This window comes from Rhamphochromis sp. 'chilingali', assembly GCF_963969265.1.
Source record: "Rhamphochromis sp. 'chilingali' genome assembly, chromosome: 1".
Classification (NCBI taxonomy): Eukaryota; Metazoa; Chordata; class Actinopteri; order Cichliformes; family Cichlidae; genus Rhamphochromis; species Rhamphochromis sp. 'chilingali'.
In genome coordinates this window covers 25,344,444-25,366,183 of record NC_137929.1, presented here as the reverse complement: position 1 = coordinate 25,366,183, position 21,740 = coordinate 25,344,444, and the positions used below count along the sequence as shown (strand labels likewise).

Genomic DNA, 21,740 nt, shown 5'->3' with positions numbered 1-21,740 from the left:
AAGATAAGATAGAACTTTATTAATCCCTCGGGTGGGTTCCTCTGGGAAATTCGGTTTCCAAAAAAGCACAGCACCGACAGAAGTTACAGTTACAGAATGTTATATATATATATATATATATATATATATATATATATATATATATATATATATATATATATATATATATATATATATATATATATGTCTTTAAGTTATTAGTCGTTTTTAAACCAACAACCATTACCAAGATTTGTGTATATTTCTATCCATTCTGTAACTCTGGTGTACAGTTCAGTACTGCAACTCCCCACATGACACTGCACACACACACACACACACACACACACACACACACACACACACACACACACACACACACACACACACACACACACACATAAATACAGAGACAAATATAAATAAAATATACGAAGGGGATAAATAGAATAAATAGGAATAAAAATAAAAATACAAGTGAATTGCACATTTCAAGTATTGAGGTCTATTGCACCATTGACTATTTACAAAAGTATTGCACAAAGGTATTGTACAGTGAGGTGAAGAGGCACTACAGCTTAGTTGTTCCCCCCTCCTTTGTCCTCCTTTGTCCTCCTGTTTCCCCTCCCTCTCCCCTCCAGAGAGGAGTTAAACAGTCTGATGGCGTGTGGGACAAAGGAGTTTTTAAGTCTGTTGGTTCTTGTCTTTGAGAGAAGCAACCTGTCACTGAACAGACTCTTCTGGTTGTTAATGGCCGTGTGCAGAGGATGCCCAGCATTGTTCATAATGTCCAGCAGTTTCTTTAATGTCCTTTTCTCTGCCACTGTCACCAGAGTGTCCAGCTTCATGCCGACCACAGAGCCCGCCTTCCTGATCAGTTTCTCCAGCCTGGATGAGTCCTTCTTTGCTGTGCTGCTCCCCCAGCACACCACAGCATAGAAAAGTACTCCAGCAACCACTGACTGGTAAAACATCCTCAGGAGCTTCCTGCAGATGTTAAAAGACCTCAGCCTCCTGAGGAAGTACAGTCGGCTTTGGGCTTTTTTATACAGGTGCTCTGTGTTGCATGACCAGTCCAGTTTATTGTCCACCCACAGCCCGAGGTACTTGTACTTATTGACCACCTCCACCTCCTCCCCCTCTATCTGAACCGGCAGTGGACCTTCTCTGGACCTCCCGAAGTCCACAACCAGTTCCTTAGTCTTTGAGGTGTTGAGTTGCAGGTGGTTTGTGTGACTCCATGCGACAAAGTTCCTCACCAGACTTCTGTACTCCTCTTCCTGATCATCCCAGATACACCCCATGATGGCTGTGTCATCTGCAAACTTCTGAATATGGCATAATTCAGAGTTGTAGAGAAGTCAGAGGTGTACAGGGTGAAGAGAAGAGGGGACAGCACAGTTCCCTGTGGTGCTCCTGTGCTGCTGACCACTGTGTCAGACGTGATGTCCTTCAGCCTGGCGTACTGTGGTCTGTCGGTGAGGTAGTCGGAGATCCAAGCCACCAGGCAGGGGTCCACCTCCATCCTGTTCAGTTTTTCCTGAAGCATACAGGGCCGGATGTATAAATAAACAAGAAACTTAATATTTACAAATGTTTTGTCTGTTTTTTTTTTCTTACACTTAAAAATGTACAGTTCTGATCTTCCAGATGTTTCGTCTCCATCCGTCTCCCAGTTTGGTATTTTCTTCTCTGTCCAGTGACCTCAGAGTGAGCGCTGAATGTGCCACAATGGCGCCCTCTAGTGTTAGCTTATAAAACCGACAAGGAGAAAGAACAGAGCCGAATGAAAGGACTCGTTTGTGTTCTCTCCTCTGCTGTAGCTGTGTGGTGCTGAGGTTAACTACACAACCCCTCGCCGCCTCCTTATACACAGGAGTGAGTACAAAAGGGTTCGTACGGACGCATCAGCCGGCCGTCCTTCTGCTCGACACTGTTAGCTGAAAGATGATCGGATCATCCTCTGTCCTGTATTTAAGGCTGAGAGTCTTTGTCCAGTCTCTTTTCCACAGCTACTGTCCACAGCACTGATCCACCTGCAGCACAGCCCCAGTCAGTTGTTTTATGATTTACATTGTGCACGTTTCCCTTCCAGTGAGCTTACAAAACCTCTGACAGGAGAAGTCAGGCATGTGTTTCCCCCACCTCCCCTTTTAGGCAGTAATAAAATAGAAAACAAACAATCAAACAGGCTAAAGCTAGAGCACAAGCAAAGACAGCACCGGTGACTAAGTTCTCCCATACTGGACGTACGCTACCACGTGGGCTCAAACAGCAGCACATCAGCTCAGTTTACATACTGTTGACATCTTCATCAGAGGATCAGCAGGGAGCGCTGCTGAGCTGCAGTCGTCTCCACCAGAGTGACGGAGCAGGAATCACAAACAGCACAAACCCACCGTGTTGTTTCCACCCTGTTCAGGAGATCTGAGCCCCCATCCCTTTTTGTCATGTTGCAGCTCTGCACTGCAGGCCCTGAACGCCTCCCGGTTACCCTCAGTGTGCTTGGAGTTTAATTTACAACCGACGAGCTCACAGATCATCTGCAGGCAGGTGAACGAACCCTTAATGTGAGGATAATAGCAGAGCTGACCTGAGGTCAGAAATAGTCAGGAACGGTGTCGACACGGTGAAGTCAGGTGTTTGGGAATTTGTCTGATTATCAGATTGGGGGGGTCGGTGTTAAATAACAAAGGTGGTGTAGGATGGAGAGAGGAGGAGGGAGGGAGCAGTGATGATATGGAGGAAGGTGATTGGTTAAGCAGCAGGAAGGAGCTCATGCTGGAGTCTGAGTTTTTACTGTTGGCCTTTTTCTGCTTTTTGTTTATTGTTGTCTGACGCGGGCCCGCCTACGCTTGAGTGATGCAGATGTGATATCACACTCACACAGCGACTGCCGCTCCTACACACACACACACACACACACGTGCCATACACAAGGGGGTCAGACAGGAGCAGCATCAGTCTCTGCTCTGTTTTGTTAATAACGTAGAAAAATAATTTTGTACAGTCAAGCTACATCGACGGACGCTTTACCTCACGTACCCTAAAATGAAAAAGTAGTGACAGTAAGATGAAGGCTGCACATGACACCATGACTGAGTTCACAGCTGTTGCTTTGATTCTAACGTTTAAGACTTTTGGCATCGACTCCGTTTTAATAAATGAGTGCTGGGAGGCGTCGTTTGACTTCAGGAGCTCCTGCGATGCTCTTACTCTGCGGGAGAAAACCAAAAACCAAAAGTAGCAAACATGGAGCGATATGACTCGTTTAGTCTTGGGAAACGTGCATCGACAGGTACAGTGTCCTTTTCCCCGCGTCTTTAAAAATAATTCATGCATAGATCCCCCACTGAGAAAACCCTTTTATATACTTTCTCCTTTGTACACATTTTATATAGAACTATATATAATATCATTTCTCTATATCTATATTTTCAGAAAAATTCTTTCCACACAATAAAAAACAACAATTAAACAAATGCTTCAAACAAAACAACAAAAGAAGAGAAGATGAAAGAAAGAAAAACACGACTGAGGCCAGTTTGGCACTTTGTCACGAGAACATGACAGAACTCTGTTAGTTGACGGTAAACAGCGATACTTTATTTTTCTTTCGTTTTTCTTCTCGATTTTTTTTTTACTTGTAGTTCTAAATTGGAAGATTATTGTGATTTTGCATTATACAAATAAAATTATATTTTGTTATTTTTTCATCGCTCAAAATAAGCATCACACTCGCGGAAGCCGGTGTACCCGGCGAAACGCCGTGCATTTATCGAGCCTTTCAACCCCAGATAGGCCAATTATGGCTCTTTGGGTCTTAAAGGTTGTTGACCCCTGCTTTAGATGAACAGAGTTTTTTAATTAAATACATACTCTTTAATAAATGTTCTCTTTTATAAAAAGTAGGATAATTAAAAAAACTTTTATTATACCTCTATTAGAAAAAAAACTGTCTTGTTTTCTGTCGTCTGTTATGTAATATTAGGGATGTTTGTGACAATTAATTTCTTTATCGGCTGGACTAACCAATAGTCCACAACTAGGAAACACTGAAATTTTAAGTTAAGTTTGAAAACAGTTTAAAAAAAAACACCCCATTCCAAAACGTCTTGTGACAATCTCATTGGAGTGATGATGTCATAGAACGTCATAAGTCCTTTGATGTTTTTCCTTAAATAGGGGTGAGAAACAGCAAGATTTAGTTCGTTTCAGCAGCATCTGTGTTTGCAGCATACAAAACGTTCACCACAGAAACATTTGGAAAGCTCTTCAAAGTCATCGTATAGAAACTCCAACATGTTTCCAAGAAAAAAACAACCAATTCAAAAAGATTACGCCGCCTCTCCTTCCTGGCGTGGCCAGCCAATTTCCCCAAATGGCATCTCATCCTTCCAAAGGGCATTAGAGGAGAGTAGGAAGGAAAACTACCTTCTCCAGAAAAAAATGCAACAAATTGAAGAAGAAAAACATCAACTGGAGGACAAGTGTAGACGAATGGAAGCCCAAAATAAAGAGCTGGAAGAAAGACAACAGCGCCAGCCGGACATAAACATTATTAATGAAGGCTGGGGAATCAAGTTTGCTCAGGCCCGAGAGCAGATTGTGCACCTCAATAAAGAAAACAGGCAAAAGCGCGCAGAACTAAAAGAAATGACCAACCAGCTCCAAGACAAGAAAACGATGACTGATAAGATACAACGGGATCTCCAACACATGGACCGAAAAAATCGGCTCCTCCAAAGACAGCTCCATGAAGCTGTGGAAGAAAAGAATAAATTCCTCCAACAGAAGGAAGAGCAGGACAAAAAGCAACAAGACATGCAGCACAAACTGAAGAGCATGCAGGAAAAATACCGCATGCTGAAAGAAAGCCTGGATGAAACACTGCGCCAAAATAAAGACCTTCTTCAACAGAAAGAGCAACAACAAAAAAGACTGAAAGAAGGAAAACGCATCGTCCAGGACTTTGAGTCTAAAAATCTAAAACTGCAAGAGTTTTGTAATCAGCTGGAGGACAAAGCAACTAAAGTGGAAGAAGAAAGGGACAAACTGGAGAAACGGTGCTCACAGATGCAGAAAAGGATCGATCAGATAGCGAGAAACAACTCCGAGCTCGTTAAGGGGCGTTTGGTGGAATTCAATAACTTGAAGAGTGAACACACTCAAATGCAGTCACAAAAACAACAAGAAGACAAAATACATGAAGACAAAAATCAAGAAATCAAGAAAAGAAAGAAGCAGTTAGAAGACAAGCACAAAGAGGTCCAACAGAGAAATGCAGACATGCACAAGGACAAGCTGATACAGGAGGAAACATCCAAACAACTCAAAGACAAGCTTGAAGAACAACAAGCAGCATTGGAAGAGGTGGAACAAAGATGTGAGAAACTTGAAGAAAAAAAACGCAGAAACCATCGACGAGCTGAGAAATCTCATCCTGCAGAAAAAAGCGCTCGTGGAAAAGTGCATGAAAAAAAAGAAAAAATGGTTCCACTTGTTCCAGAGGAGAGACGCTACTGCTTCCTCACCTGATGTAGCCTCGTCTTGCTCCACCTCTGTTAACCCCCCCCCCCCCAGCCCCCCAGCCAGTCCCGGCAGTTGACTGTCCCCTCCTGAGCCTGGTTCTGCCGGAGGTTTCTGCCCGTTTAAAGGCAGTTTTTCCTCCCCACTGTCGCCAAGTGCTTGCTCAGAGGGGATTGTTGGGGTTTTCTCTCCTCTGCCTTTTTTCTTCATTTACTTGTTTAACTTCTTTCATTATTACTTCATTTTACCTTTTTTCTTCATTTACTTGTTTAACTTCTTTCATTATTACTTCATTTTACCTTGTTTCTTCTTTTACTTGTTTAACTTTTTCATTATTACTTCATTTTACCTTGTTTCTTCATTTACTTGTTTAACTTTTTCATTATTACTTCATTTTACCTTGTTTCTTCATTTACTTGTTTAACTTCTTTCATTATTACTTCATTTTACCTTGTTTCTTCATTTACTTGTTTAACTTCTTTCATTATTACTTCATTTTACCTTGTTTCTTCATTTACTTGTTTAACTTTTTCATTATTACTTCATTTTACCTGGTTTCTTCATTTACTTGTTCAACTTCTTTCATTATTACTTCATTTTACCTTGTTTCTTCATTTACTTGTTTAACTTCTTTCATTATTACTTCATTTTACCTTGTTTCTTCTTTTACTTGTTTAACTTTTTCATTATTACTTCATTTTACCTTGTTTCTTCATTTACTTGTTTAACTTCTTTCATTATTACTTCATTTTACCTTGTTTCTTCATTTACTTGTTTAACTTTTTCATTATTACTTCATTTTACCTTGTTTCTTCATTTACTTGTTCAACTTCTTTCATTATTACTTCATTTTACCTTGTTTCTTCATTTACTTGTTTAACTTCTTTCATTATTACTTCATTTTACCTTGTTTCTTCTTTTACTTGTTTAACTTTTTCATTATTACTTCATTTTACCTTGTTTCTTCATTTACTTGTTTAACTTCTTTCATTATTACTTCATTTTACCTTGTTTCTTCATTTACTTGTTTAACTTCTTTCATTATTACTTCATTTTACCTTGTTTCTTCATTTACTTGTTTAACTTCTTTCATTATTACTTCATTTTACCTTGTTTCTTCATTTACTTGTTTAACTTTTTCATTATTACTTCATTTTACCTGGTTTCTTCATTTACTTGTTCAACTCCTTTCATTATTACTTCATTTTACCTGGTTTCTTCATTTACTTGTTCAACTTCTTTCATTATTACTTCATTTTACCTTGTTTCTTCATTTACTTGTTTAACTTTTTCATTATTACTTCATTTTACCTTGTTTCTTCATTTACTTGTTTAACTTTTTCATTATTACTTCATTTTACCTGGTTTCTTCATTTACTTGTTTAACTTCTTTCATTATTACTTCATTTTACCTTGTTTCTTCTTTTACTTGTTTAACTCCTTTCATTATTACTTCATTTTACCTTGTTTCTTCTTTTACTTGTTTAACTTCTTTCATTATTACTTCATTTTACCTTGTTTCTTCCTTTACTTGCTTGTTATTCTTATCTAAATAATAAACCAATTAAATTTATCCTTTGAGTATTTTTCATCTCATCTTTACAGAATCTTTCCAAAACATTTTCAAACATTCAGATCTGTCTTTTATTTTCTTCTTGAAACCTCATAAATGGTGAACTAAAAACCCGGATTACGGTTTGAAACATAGTTTCAGCTGAAACTGGCATAACATGCTGTGTGTGTGTGTGTGTGTGTGTGTGTGTGTGTGTGTGTGTGTGTGTGTGTGTGTGTGTGTGTGTGTGTGTGTGTGTGTGTGTGGAGAGAGAGAGCTCACAAAATTAGGTGGTGTTCTTCATTGTAATAGTAAAGGTAACATGGGTCCCCACCGTTTCTCAAAGACTTGTTTCTGTAGTCTGAGTATGTAATTTGTTCCATCAGACAGACATGGATCCATAGATTATATCTGGTTTTAACCATCTGATAGTTATGCATTTTAGGGCTGCAGTGAGTCATATATTTAGCAAGTAAGTTTTGGCTTTGCAGTCAATATGTTCTGCAATCCTTCCCAACACTGCTGCTGTAGGACTTAGTGGAATATTTACCTTGGAAAATGTCTTTGAGAGCATCAAATATCTGCCTCCAGAATACACAGAGTTTAGGGCAGAGCCACAATATATGAGTGTGGTTGGCAGAGTGTGTCCCACAGTTCCTCCAGCATGAACTCAGATGTGTTGGACCCATCTTAGCAGTTATTTCTGGTGTTCTGTAGAATCTGGTACATTAATGCCCCCTTTATTTTGGGCACTGCAGGGTTTTGAGTCTAATTCTAGGCCGCTGTTTAGCCTACATGAAGTTAGAAATTCTTCAATACAGCTTGGACTCTCCACCATTTGACCCTTAGAACTGAAGAAGCTTCTCGGATGAGAGGTGAAACGTCTTCAAGTAACTCAAAGAAGTCCAGACGCTTTTCTTTCCAAGCTCCTTAGACTACGATGACCTGGATGACTGAGAACCTTCACAGACTTCTCCACACTTTAAATGCGCTCTAATGATGGGAACGTGTGGTAACATTTAGTCTTAACTGAAATAACATATTGCATCTATAAATGGGATTAAAATGTTTACCAAAGACTAACGTTTTTCATTCAGAACAAACAGCAGATTTCAGGTTAGGGCTGCACAACTAGTTTGTCCAATATTAAAATGACAGTTGTTACAATTATTCACAGATTGTTGTGGCAAAATGTGTTTTGATTGCACTGTCATGTCAGAATACTGCTTTCACCTTTACTTTGTGCTACACTCATGTTAATTAATCTTCATAAATTAATGTTTGCAAACACAAAGTATAAAGTTTTCCACTCTGCTATTTGTACCTGCACAATAGATGTGAATAAAACTCAAACCTATACGAGCTCCTTCTCTGTTTCCCTGCAACATTTTGTATAGATCTAACTTTTTGCCACATAAAGAACCTTCTGATGTGTTTACAGTAAATGTATTTGATAGTAGCTTATTTTGTAACTTTTAGTGGGCCTATGCAATGTTCCCTCTAAGCTGCGCACGTGCGCAATTGCGCACTGCTGGCACAGTCTCTGCGCACAGAAATTCTGCTTTGTGCACAAAAAAAGATCTAACCTGAATTGAAATTAAAATTAATACTTTAACAATTCTGTTTTGCAGTGTTGGTCAGTAAGTGACTGGTTGCTCCCATATGGGAACGATGCCACCTTATCCCATAGTCCAGCCAATAATGCCTATATGCGCAGCTAATCAACATGGTTGACAGGCTATGACAGCGTCCTTATGTGACGCTTTTTTGTTTTTACATTTTCATGGTAAATGGGCTAAAGCAGTTAATTAAAAGTAGTCTAACATAAATGTAAATGCTGTAATTTGATTCTTTTAATAAACCATGAAACTTGGATGGATTCGATGCCGGCGTGACCACAGTGCACACGTCTGATGTCGCTCAGTGGTCCAAGGGATCGCTCAGGGAGTTTGTGTGTTCGCTCAGACACGTGAAAAATTAGAGGGAACATTGGGCCTATGACATTCAGTACCCAGTTATTAAAATGTTAAGTGTAAATCATCCCCAGCCCACAATAGCAGCTGAATTTACTACGATTTCAGATCTTTTTACACGTCAATAAGAAACCACCGATGTGTAAAACAGGCTGACAACACAATGACGTAAACCACACTGCTGCAACTGTGCAGCTCTCAGGTTTTATCTATTGTTTCTCTGTGTGGCCAGCAGGGGGAGGTGTTTTGCTGTTTTTTTTAAATATTAATGAAAACATTTTTCATGAAAGTTGCAAATTTGTTATCTGTTTTTATGACATTTTTCACAACAACATCAACATTAGAAAATGAAATACATTTATAGTAGGTGATCATTAATCAGTATTATTGGCACTATTAAAGGGCCCCAAAAATCAAACTTTGCTTAGGGCACCACGGAGGGCCAACCCTTTTTACACTTCAACGATTGTACACAAAATACAATCATCCATCCTTCTATCTATTTATTTTCTTCCGCTTATATAATTCAGCATCACAGGGAAGCTGGATCCCAGTTGTTTTTCACAGAGGGCCAAGCAGTGGAGGGAGCTGCCGACCTCCCAGCAATACATGTAAAAGCTTTATTTTACACTGACTCTGGTCATCTTTATCTATCATAAAAATTTGCTTCACGATCTGAAACACGTAAGTGTGTCAAATATGCAAATAGCTAAGAAATCAGGATGGGCTAAATCGTTTCTTACTGCACTTCTGTTAGGCGACTGAATAAAAACACAAAGTCAGCAGTCTGGCTATGAATGTCTTTAATGTTTCCCAGATCAGAATCACAGCATACAGTGTATAATAACTTCTAAAGTAAACAGAAATATCATCACCTCATTTATTTATATAATTTTACTTTACTTTTTTTAATAATCATCTTTTTTTTATTCCATTATTTAACATTTTTCTTCATCTCAAGTCTCGAGTTTCTGAGTTCAACAAAGAAAGTAGAAACAAGACAACAGGTGCAGATTTGCAATGGACACCAAGCTGAGGGTTTCTCTGTGGGTGTCACTGTCTCTGTGCACGTTTGACACTGTGGACGTGACACAGGATCATCCAATCATCATGTTTTGCTTTGCTGACAGTTTCTGAGTGTTGGAATAAAATAAATCCAGCAGTTATACCACAGAAAGGACAAAGTGTGGCTCTAACAGCTGTTGAACACACACAGACTGTGATGTTCTCCACACGTCACCCATCGCTCTGCACTTTTCCAGCATCCAACTGTTTTTCTGCTACATAACATCACTGCAGGAGAAAAACAACGGACAGACAGACAGACAGCACAGTGTGACACGAGCAGGTCAGACCACCTGTGTGATCTCATGAGTCTGTGAGGATATGAGGCATCTTATGGTATCAAAGCCCTGGAGTCTGTCAAACATGTAAACACTGCTACATGTTAGGTGAGCTAACATTTAACTGACTGCACTTTTTTCAGTCTCAGTTTAGGTCATTTATGTCCTTACTGCGAATCACTGAAAGGCAAAGCTGGCTTTTATCGCTCTGATGTTACGCACATCATGCAGCACAGATTCAGCTCTGATCACAAGACTCATATTTCAAAATAAAAGCGAGCTAAGGCTTGAAAAGAGGACGACGAATTTATGACAATCGCAGCGAAAAGAGCAACGAAAGGATTTAAAACTTGATGAAAATGTTTTTTCTCACTGAAAACTAGCAAATTCTAATAAACAGCATGACTGGCCCTCTGCTGTGAGGGGGCTTCAGTGGAGATGACTTCTGCTACAGCGACCTTACAGCACATGTTCTTTCTGTTTAATTTACTGTCATATTTGTTTCTGGTCCAACGTAGTTATAGTAAATAAAGTTATTTTTCTGAAAAACAACACAGAAGAATAAAAAGAAATGGGTCACTTTTGATTGCATCAACTCTAATATCGGTTTTGTTTTAATAGGTATTTGCAATAAAATGGCATTACTACAGATAAAAATAATAGATGTATTTTTTTAGAAAGTGTTCTGGAAATTGTTACTGTTTATGGATACTCTTAATTACAGATGACATTTCAATGGATATAAACCTTTAGAAACTTACACTCTGTATATTTACTATTTTAAAACGTAATGCTGTTGCTGGAAATGTGCCTCATTATTGTGTAGCCCCTGAGGTATGTGTGTGAGTGTATATACGTATCCTTTAATCCATATCCACTAATCCTTTCTGTTTTCACAGAAGTGTCATTTTTGAAGATTTGTGCTTCACTAAGTGGCAAAAGTCAGCAGGGATTTTGAAAGTGATGTGCGAGTCAGGTGTTCTCTCCGGTGAGCCTCAGCCTCTTGGTCAGCTGACAACTGATAGGGAGAGCTCTCTGTTAAACCAGCGGGAATGGAGACGTCCAAAAACATTGGAGGGCTTTTGCAAATAAGTAATGTCCTATTTCGTTTCAGACAAAATGCATTTTAGAATACTTGGCTAAACCAAGTACACAGAACTGACTACTGATGCACTCTTGACAGAAGCGGAGCAAGAGCATTTTGAGCCAACTTGACTTGATGTGTACTTTGAATTCGAACCAGGTAAAAAGTGAGCAACTTTCATGACACAGGAAACTCTGTATTTAAGCTCAACAGAATATTTGCCATAATTTGGCATAATTTTTACAACAATGCCCCAATTTGCTGGGTTTTTGGGACATTCATTTATATACACTTTTCTTGAAGTCCCACCACAGCATCTAAATCAGGTCAAAATCTGGACTTTCCCTGGGCAATGGAAAAACCTTGATTGATTTTCTTTTTCCATACTTTTGTAGACTTGCTGGTGTGCTTAGGATAAGTGCCCTGTTGCATGACCCAATTTGAGCCAAGCTTCAGCTATCAGATAGATGGCTTCACATAGAGGAATTCATGGTCAACTCCAGTGTTCCCTCTAATTTTTCATGTGTCTGAGCGAACACACAAACTCCCTGAGCGATCCCTTGGACCACTGAGCGACATCAGACGTGTGCACTGTGGTCACGCCGGCATCGAATCCATCCAAGTTTCATGGTTTATTAAAAGAATCAAATTACAGCATTTACATTTATGTTAGACTACTTTTAATTAACTGCTTTAGCCCATCCATGAAAATGTAAAAACAAAAAAGCGTCACATAAGGACGCTGTCATAGCCTGTCAACCACGTTGATTAGCTGCGCATATACGCATTATTGGCTGGACTATGGGATAAGGTGGCATCGTTCCCATATGGGAGCAGCCAGTCACTTACTGACCAACACTGCAAAACAGAATTGTTAAAGTATTAATTTTAATTTCAATTCAGGTTAGATTTTTTTTGTGCACAAAGCAGAATTTCTGTGCGCAGAGACTGTGCCAGCAGTGCGCAATTGCGCACGTGCGCAGCTTAGAGGGAACATTGCATAGGCCCACTAAAAGTTACAAAATAAGCTACTATCAAATACATTTACTGTAAACACATCAGAAGGTTCTTTATGTGGCAAAAAGTTAGATCTATACAAAATGTTGCAGGGAAACGGAGAAGGAGCTCGTATAGGTTTGAGTTTTATTCACATCTATTGTGCAGGTACAAATAGCAGAGTGGAAAACTTTATACTTTGTGTTTGCAAACATTAATTTATGAAGATTAATTAACATGAGTGTAGCACAAAGTAAAGGTGAAAGCAGTATTCTGACATGACAGTGCAATCAAAACACATTTTGCCACAACAATCTGTGAATAATTGTGACAAACAACTGTCACTTTAATATTGGACAGACTAGTTGTGCAGCCCTAACCTGAAATCTGCTGTTTGTTCTGAATGAAAAACGTTAGTCTTTGGTAAACATTTTAATCCCATTTATAGATGCAATATGTTATTTCAGTTAAGACTGAATGTTACCACACGTTCCCAACATTAGAGCGCATTTAAAGTGTGGAGAAGTCTGTGAAGGTTCTCAGTCATCCATGTCATCGTAGTCTAAGGAGCTTGGAAAGAAAAGCGTCTGGACTTCTTTGAGTTACTTGAAGACGTTTCACCTCTCATCCGAGAAGCTTCTTCAGTTCTAAGGGTCAAATGGTGGAGAGTCCAAGCTGTATTGAAGAATTTCTAACTTCATGTAGGCTAAACAGCGGCCTAGAATTAGACTCAAAACCCTGCAGTTGCCCAAAATAAAGGGGGCATTAATGTGCCAGATTCTACAGAACACCAGAAATAACTGCTAAGATGGGTCCAACACATCTGAGTTCATGCTGGAGGAACTGTGGGACACACTCTGCCAACCACACTCATATATTGTGGCTCTGCCCTAAACTCTGTGTATTCTGGAGGCAGATATTTGATGCTCTCAAAGACATTTTCCAAGGTAAATATTCCACTAAGTCCTACAGCAGCAGTGTTGGGAAGGATTGCAGAACATATTGACTGCAAAGCCAAAACTTACTTGCTAAATATATGACTCACTGCAGCCCTAAAATGCATAACTATCAGATGGTTAAAACCAGATATAATCTATGGATCCATGTCTGTCTGATGGAACAAATTACATACTCAGACTACAGAAACAAGTCTTTGAGAAACGGTGGGGACCCATGTTACCTTTCCTATTACAATGAAGAACACCACCTCACTGTAAAACAAAAAAAACGTTGCTAAAACTTAACTCAAGGCAACCGACTGCATTTACGTTTTTAGGTTCTGATGGATAACTTATAATTTCAAGTTTAGGTGATAAGTTGCTTTAGCTAATGTTTTTGTGTTGACAAAATTAATAATTGTCCTTTTTCTCAACTCATATTTTATTGTTTTTGCAACGTATTTCCTAAAGTTTACACAAGGTATTAGTTTTAGTTTTGGCAACGTATTTCCTAAAGTTTACACAACATTTTTTTTGTTTTGCCAATCAATTTCCTGAAGTTTAGAAAAAGTATCTTTCATAGTTTTCATGAGGTGCTCCCTGTTTTACCAATGAATGTTTACACAGTTGATTTTCAAATAACTTTGTGTTCAAACACAACTGCACCACTGACAATGTTGACTTTTGAGATCAGCCATTTTTAACATACTGACAACATTCAGCCACAAATAAAGTCCTTCCAAAAACACAAAAAAAGTCAAATTTTTGTAACAAATGTTACTCATCCAATTTTAAAGGTGGTGTTGTCAGACAGAATATCAAACCTATCTTGATAGATAGTCACTAACAAACAGATTCAAAACATCAGATGGCAGGATGTGAACAACTTCCTGGTTTCCATACAGCTAACAACTTTCAAACAAATTTTTCCACCACTTGTCTTTTAATAGTAATGGTATCAACACTCCAATTTCCTGTGAAGTTCAGTATCGCGCCACATTTGTTATAAAACTAATACAAATGTACCTAAAACCAGATTATAAAAATTGTTTAAAACAGCTCAAGTTAGAATAAAACCTTTCAACATTTTATAATAACATGTTATACATGAAATCTGCAATCAGCCATGCAAGCTACATTAAGTAAAGTTAGAACAGAAGACATTGATTCAGAACTTTCTGCACCTTACCGTTTTCTTAAAGACAGAAATTAACTTTTTTCAGAGCAACTTGCCACGAAACCCAAAAACAGTAAATCAAAACAAATTGCCATTCTGTTTTACACAAGTTGCATTTGAGTTGAACATGTTGTCAAATAGGTTAGACTTTGGTTAAGAGCTTGGTTTTGAAGCTTCTTATCCTCTGGGAACAGGTAGATGTCAACTCCATAAAAATGTGTTGCACAGCTTCAAATGTGTACTTGAGTTCTTTGGGAAACTCCATGTTGAGCCCATAAAGTAGGCCAAACAAGTAGGCAAAGGCAGTGGGAAGGTCTGGCAGATCATCAAGAATAATGTCCTCTTCCAAAACAATGGCAGTGTTGACCACTGTGGACTGCGAGTTGGGTCCCACGTAGTCCTCCAGAACAGTGAGGATGCCCACCGTAACACCTCGGGTTGCCCTCTCAACTGGATCTGTATCCTATGCAAAATAAAAAACAACAGTACATATAAGTCTCTGAAAACCAAAACTGAAGATTGAGTAGATTTGCATACTCACCAGACATGTTAAGAAGAGTTTGGTCTCGTCGTCGCGAACAAATATCGGTAACCCTTCCAAACTGATGGTTCGTCGATGCTGGACTATGTTTGAGACCTAAAACAAGGAAATCAAATAAGACTCAGTCTCATTTATAAACCTACCATTTTGTTTTTAAAACACATTAAGTGTTGTTGCTCAAAATACAGCCTTAAGAAATAAGATGTTGAAATGAGTTATTACAGATAATTGGTCATGTTTTTGTCAGTTTTTTTTATTTATTTATTTTTTAAGTAATTTTGATGTGCAACAAATGTAGCACACTTATTACAACATTTATAACAAAAAGTGCCATGAGTGGGATGAGAGTTGAACTGTCTGTCATTACCTGCAATCTGCCAAACACAGCGCTGCTTGTTAGCTTATAATCCCATTCAGGACACACTTTTTGAAAACTAACAATTTTTACATCAATTTAGTAAATATTTAATAAAGTATCTTTCGTTACAGTGGGAACTTCAGGTTCCTCATAAACCAGACACAAATACATTTTTATATATTACCTGTTCATCAAACTTCTGCAACAGGGAATCCATGTCATTGCGGAAAGCAGCTTTTCTAATTCGATACAGCTTAATCAGCCGAAGTGAGTAAGTGTCGAGGGCAGTCAAGAAGGTCCCCATGAGATCCTTGGTGGTAATGCGTGAGAATTCCGCACAAATCTACAAAGCAACAAAAAAAATATAGAAGAAAACTTTTAAAAGGTACATTATATAAAAATCACATTGTTTTCAAATTTGGTTAAAAGAGCTTAATTTCAAAACATTTAGTTAGTCTCGGTTGATCTATTGGTCAGGCCTTGATTGGATTTTTTTTTTTTTTCTTTTAGTGGTAGTGGTGGTACAAATTATAACTGACGTATTAAAAAAAAAAACAAAACAAGAAAAATCTGATCGGCAGATTTTACAGTAAGTCTATAGAATACCTAATCAAATGTTGATAAGACAAAATAATGGTTTCAATTGTTACAGGATGTATTGCAGAAAAGAAATAAATCAATAAATTGTATTTTAAATTCATTGAAAAAATTCCATTAATTTTATAGTTATGTAGAAATGAAGTAAGAATAACATCCTGTGGTCAAATTTGTATACTTTCATAACACGTAAGTGACTTTCTCAATCCTGTTCTGTGAGTTTCATGGCTGTTGCCCGCTAAGGGTCAGCACCAAAAGATTCTAGATGCCCAGTGAAGACAAGTCATTGTGGCGACCGTGGTTCAGGGGGTTGGGAAGCTCATCTGTAACCGGAAGGATGCTGGTTCTATCCCCAGCTCTCTCTGTCCTGGTCGTTGTGTCCTTGGGCAAGACCCTTTACCCCACCGCTTACTGGTGTTGGCCAGAGGGGCCAGTGGCGCGATATGGCAGCGTCACTTCTGTCAGTCTACCCCAGGGCAGCTGTGGCTACAACTGTGGTTTCCCTGCACCGATGTGTGAATGTGAGAGTGAGTGAGTGAGTAGTGGAATTATAAAGCGCTTTGGGTGCCCAGAGAAGAGCGAAATAAAAGCAATCCGTTATTATACACAGCAAGTTGACAAGTAAATAGATTTCACTTCAATAGAGTTCATATTTTTAGAGCCAAGTATTTTTTTATATTTTACCACTAGCATTGTTAGCTCAACGGTAGCCTTCAACCTTTTCTACAAGATATTGGAGTGATACAAACAGATGCTTCTCAAGGGCACAAGAAATGGAGCTCACGTTCATTTACTCACCCAGACAAGTTTCGAGGCATTTGGAGTTGTTCAGAAGGAATTGTAAAGGTCCTATATCATGTAAAATCAACTTTTTGGAGCTTTTAAACACATTTTAATGTTATTTCCTTAGATTAAAATCCCTCCAGAGTGGTTTTTGGCTTAATTCAGGCATTTCTTAGTTGTCTCAGTGAATCCTTTCCCCATAACCGTGGCTCAGCTCTCTCTTGCAAAACGACTGACTCGTAACATTGGGATTAAAATTTCTTTCTAACAACTCCAAATGCCTTGAAATTTTTCTGGGTGAATAAATGAACGTTTTCAATTTTAGAAATAAGACCACACTGGGGAAAAAGGGAAGAAGAAAAAAACGGAAGTTTTCCTTTAAATATTTAAGAGATTATCTTACCTGTTCTTTCAAGAAGAGAGCTGGCCATCTGAGCTGCATTTCCTTGACCAAGGGCTGCATCTCCACAACTTCTTTCCTCCTGAGAGAGAATGTGATGTCCATCTTTTGGGTGATGAGTGCCATGTTCTTATCCCTCTTCTTCACCTTTTGGTTCTGTTGAGATAATTAATGGGTTGGTTTTGAAAAGTGCATCATTTATATTTTTAATTACATCATCATCTGCCTCAATGTTCTGTTAAGCAAGCACCTGTTTGATTCTTTGAAATGAATGAACCTGAGAAAATTTTAAAATGTCACTAATTTCCTCAATAATTCTCTGCAAAGCACTTTTAGAAACATGTAACAATGTTTGCATGCATAGAAAAAGTCTAGCTATTTTATGTTCAAGACATTGGTAATCTACAAACTCATTGTCCTCTTTATCACTTGATGCTACACCTGAACCACTTGGTAATGTCTCTGGCTCCTGAGAGGTATTTAAGGATTTATCAGGGGAGCTACTTTCACTAGGACATGCATTTGCATGAGAAATCAGTCTAATACAGTTTTTTATATCTTTTGAGTTTTTGTGCTTTCTGCTTGTGTGTGACGTAAAGGTTGTTAAATTGTTGGTAGCATAGTCACATTTTTGGAAAGGACAGGATACAGTCTGATTTTTTTTTAAGTGCCTTAAAATATGTGAAATAAATGTATGCTGTGAGCAGTTTTCCTTAAATTCACAAAAATCACAAAAAAATGTTGAGATCTCCTGCCTTTTCTTAGCCCTGTTGTGTGATCTGCTGAGGTGAGACTTCAATGCCCCTCGTGTCCTGAACGAACAGACGCAGTCACTGTAAACACAGGGCAAATGAAATCCTCTTCTATGTCGTAGCTGGTGATGTCTTAAGAGTACTTCTTGGCTTGAACAGACAAAAGAGCAGAACTGGCACTGCATACAAAAGCTATAATGAGAAGAGAGGAGAGGACAGTGTCAACAATTCAAAAGAAACCTGAATTAATCTCAAATTACCAAAGTTACATTACCTGATAATGTGTTTGGGGCGGGGGGCAGGCACTCCTGTTCTGATTCCTCTCCTTACCAACTCCTCATCAGTCCCTCATAAATCAGGACAAGCAGTGGTCTGGAGTTGGCTTTTAATTCTCTAAATAAATAAAAATAGCAATTAGTTTTAAAATAAAATACCAGCTTCCTGACATTACTTAAGAATTTTTTTGGCTCACTAAAGTGAGCTGATTCTGCCTTGTAAAATGCCATGTGAAACACAGTAAAACAAATAATTTACAAAACATACATTACATCAAATGTTTAATTTATTTAATTTATTATTAACAAATTGTATTCTACATGGAATGCACCAACAGTATACTGGGATGTATTATGTAAGCCAAGGATAATTTTGTGTGATTGGTTTTACAACTTAGAATGACAAACATTGGATTGAGAGTATGAGTGGGATAAAACTCCTGAAGCATCTGTTTAAATTATCAGTGCATTTATTAATGGTGCTCCATAAATAAACCAAAACAATGTTGTTTTGTGCATAACAAAAAGCTCACAATTGTGCGATCAAAATGTAAACTAAAAGATGCTGAGCATAATAACAAAGACAGATTTTGCAGCTGCTCTGTTTCCAAGTTCTACTGCGCAACTGACAGCCTGGAGTTTGAAATTCTCTTTGTAACCGTGTCTCTTACAGGTGCCATTTATGGTCCTTACACACATAATATGGTAATATTACGTTGAAGCAGAGTACGTATCACTCTGCGAGGCTCCTCGGTAGCCGTAATGCTCCAACAATCCATCAAGCAGTGCAGCTTCATAGCTTACCAAAGTCGTACCAAAACATTTTTTGACATATTTTTTTAAGCTGTGTACCACATAAAATTGGTTCGAGGTCAGTAAGCACAACCAGAATTCATACATAAGGCAGACTGTCGATTTTTGAGATGAAAGGATTTTAGGCCGTGCGTCAACGCGTTAGCCCGGTTAGCTCACTAACGCCACCCAGCCCCACGCACGGGGTGATCCGCGGTAACTAGTTAACGGAGATTTGCCCCGTTAATGCAGTTATGGCATTAACTTTACGCTGACAGTACTAAAATAGTAATCTTCAAATGTTTTCTTTTTACCGACCAGCTCCTCTTTGATAGCTGCCGTGTCCATCTTGTCGTTGCCTGCAGGTGAAGCGATGGGGGAGGGGGAGTTGTGTTCAGTGAAGGAGAGAGGCGGAGTAACACAGCGTAGAGACAAAAGTGGACGAAAGAGAGGCAAACTTGCGGCTCCACGAGTATAATGATAATGTAGACTATATCGATATAAACTATATTGTCACATCTAATATTTCATTTAGTGGAGCTCGCTGGCCATGAGGACTCCACCACCCCGTTCACACAGAAACTAAAGCACACATTTTATTGGCTAGATGTGATTCGAACAAATTAAACGACATGGCAGCAGGCGCCCCCGAACTTTATTTTATTTTATTTTATTTAAATAGCGGCGGGGGGTTGCTGCCGTTGGTCATGAGTGAGCCAGCCTATTTTGTTTCGTTCGGTGGTATGGCGGCCACAGACTGCACTTCATGAAATACGCATAGGGGGTGTCGCGGAGGCTTGTCAGATATGAGCGCGCCTCTTTAGTAGCGAAGTTTGTCGGATTTTCATTGTTTTGTGACATGGCACGTAGTTTGTGACATGGAATCTTAAATGATATAGTAAACACATACCCATAAGCCACAAGGCTTCTTAGCCAAGAAAGTAATGCTATGCTAAGTTTCGGAAAAATACGAAGAACTTCAGTTGTGATATTTCTAACAGACAAATTGAGACTGTTCAAACATATACTGTCTGATATAATAAAAGAAACATTACTTGCCTTTAGAAACTTGAGATGAACGATCTATCCAGCTCCTAGCCTCACGTTCTCATTAAGGCAGACGGGCAGGTGGCTTTCAGTCCTTGCAAAAGCGCAAAGTAGACCCCGTAGCATCCAAAAATATGAGATGCGCATGCGTACTCAGGCACAGAAAGGCGCCAATAGCTTCAACTCATGTAAAACTTGAATTCATTCATTTTGCCAGCAATAAATTTCATCTGAGACCAACTTTTGCTCCAAAACGTTAAATGATTAGTTGAAACCCTTAATGTATTTGAGTTTATGGGCCAACTGAACTTTTATTGTTGAATTGTGAAAGAAATGACTGTAAGCTCAACAACTGCAAGTTTGATTTTTTACAGTGATAGTTTTGTGAGCTCTCTCTCTCTCCACACACACACACACACACACACACACACACACACACACACACACACACACACACACACACACACACACACAGCATGTTATGGCAGTTTCAGCTGAAACTATGTTTCAAACCATATTCCGGGTTTTTAGTTCACCATTTATGAGGTTTCAAGAAGAAAATAAAAGACAGATCTGAATGTTTGAAAATGTTTTGGAAAGATTCTGTAAAGATGAGATGAAAAATACTCAAAGGATAAATTTAATTGGTTTATTATTTAGATAAGAATAACAAGCAAGTAAATGAAGAAACCAGGTAAAATGAAGTAATAATGAAAGAAGTTAAACAAGTAAATGAAGAAACAAGGTAAAATGAAGTAATAATGAAAGGAGTTAAACAAGTAAATGAAGAAACAAGGTAAAATGAAGTAATAATGAAAGAAGTTAAACAAGTAAATGAAGAAACAAGGTAAAATGAAGTAATAATGAAAGAAGTTGAACAAGTAAATGAAGAAACCAGGTAAAATGAAGTAATAATGAAAAAGTTAAACAAGTAAAAGAAGAAACCAGGTAAAATGAAGTAATAATGAAAGAAGTTAAACAAGTAAATGAAGAAACAAGGTAAAATGAAGTAATAATGAAAGGAGTTAAACAAGTAAATGAAGAAACAAGGTAAAATGAAGTAATAATGAAAGAAGTTAAACAAGTAAATGAAGAAACAAGGTAAAATGAAGTAATAATGAAAGAAGTTGAACAAGTAAATGAAGAAACCAGGTAAAATGAAGTAATAATGAAAAAGTTAAACAAGTAAAAGAAGAAACCAGGTAAAATGAAGTAATAATGAAAGAAGTTAAACAAGTAAATGAAGAAACAAGGTAAAATGAAGTAATAATGAAAGGAGTTAAACAAGTAAATGAAGAAACAAGGTAAAATGAAGTAATAATGAAAGAAGTTAAACAAGTAAATGAAGAAACAAGGTAAAATGAAGTAATAATGAAAGGAGTTAAACAAGTAAATGAAGAAACAAGGTAAAATGAAGTAATAATGAAAGAAGTTAAACAAGTAAATGAAGAAACAAGGTAAAATGAAGTAATAATGAAAGAAGTTAAACAAGTAAATGAAGAAACAAGGTAAAATGAAGTAATAATGAAAGAAGTTAAACAAGTAAATGAAGAAACAAGGTAAAATGAAGTAATAATGAAAGAAGTTAAACAAGTAAATGAAGAAACAAGGTAAAATGAAGTAA

At 38.0% G+C, this 21,740-nt stretch overlaps 2 protein-coding genes across 3 annotated transcripts; both read right to left on the bottom strand.

Annotated features, from left to right (window-relative positions):
• Positions 1–389: 389 nt before the first annotated feature.
• On the bottom strand, positions 390–2,457 carry LOC308405950 (uncharacterized protein). The gene is made up of 2 exons (XM_080896762.1): positions 1,600–2,457; positions 390–1,519 (listed from the first exon to the last, which is right to left on the bottom strand). The coding sequence occupies exon 2, from the start codon at positions 1,281–1,283 to the stop codon at positions 558–560; it is 726 nt and encodes a 241-aa protein (XP_080752888.1). The 5' UTR covers positions 1,284–1,519; positions 1,600–2,457; the 3' UTR covers positions 390–557.
• Positions 2,458–14,318: 11,861 nt separating this feature from the next.
• LOC308406161 (uncharacterized protein) lies at positions 14,319–20,192 on the bottom strand. 2 transcript variants are annotated; one of them, XM_080897028.1, is made up of 7 exons: positions 20,129–20,192; positions 18,277–18,395; positions 18,006–18,194; positions 17,254–17,406; positions 15,655–15,813; positions 15,113–15,208; positions 14,319–15,034 (listed from the first exon to the last, which is right to left on the bottom strand). In XM_080897028.1, the coding sequence occupies exons 4-7, from the start codon at positions 17,374–17,376 to the stop codon at positions 14,714–14,716; spliced, it is 699 nt and encodes a 232-aa protein (XP_080753154.1). In that variant the 5' UTR covers positions 17,377–17,406; positions 18,006–18,194; positions 18,277–18,395; positions 20,129–20,192; the 3' UTR covers positions 14,319–14,713. The 2 variants fall into 2 exon arrangements, with proteins under 2 accessions (XP_080753154.1, XP_080753153.1); XM_080897027.1 differs by lacking the exon at positions 20,129–20,192 and adding an exon at positions 19,388–19,476.
• Positions 20,193–21,740: the final 1,548 nt, after the last annotated feature.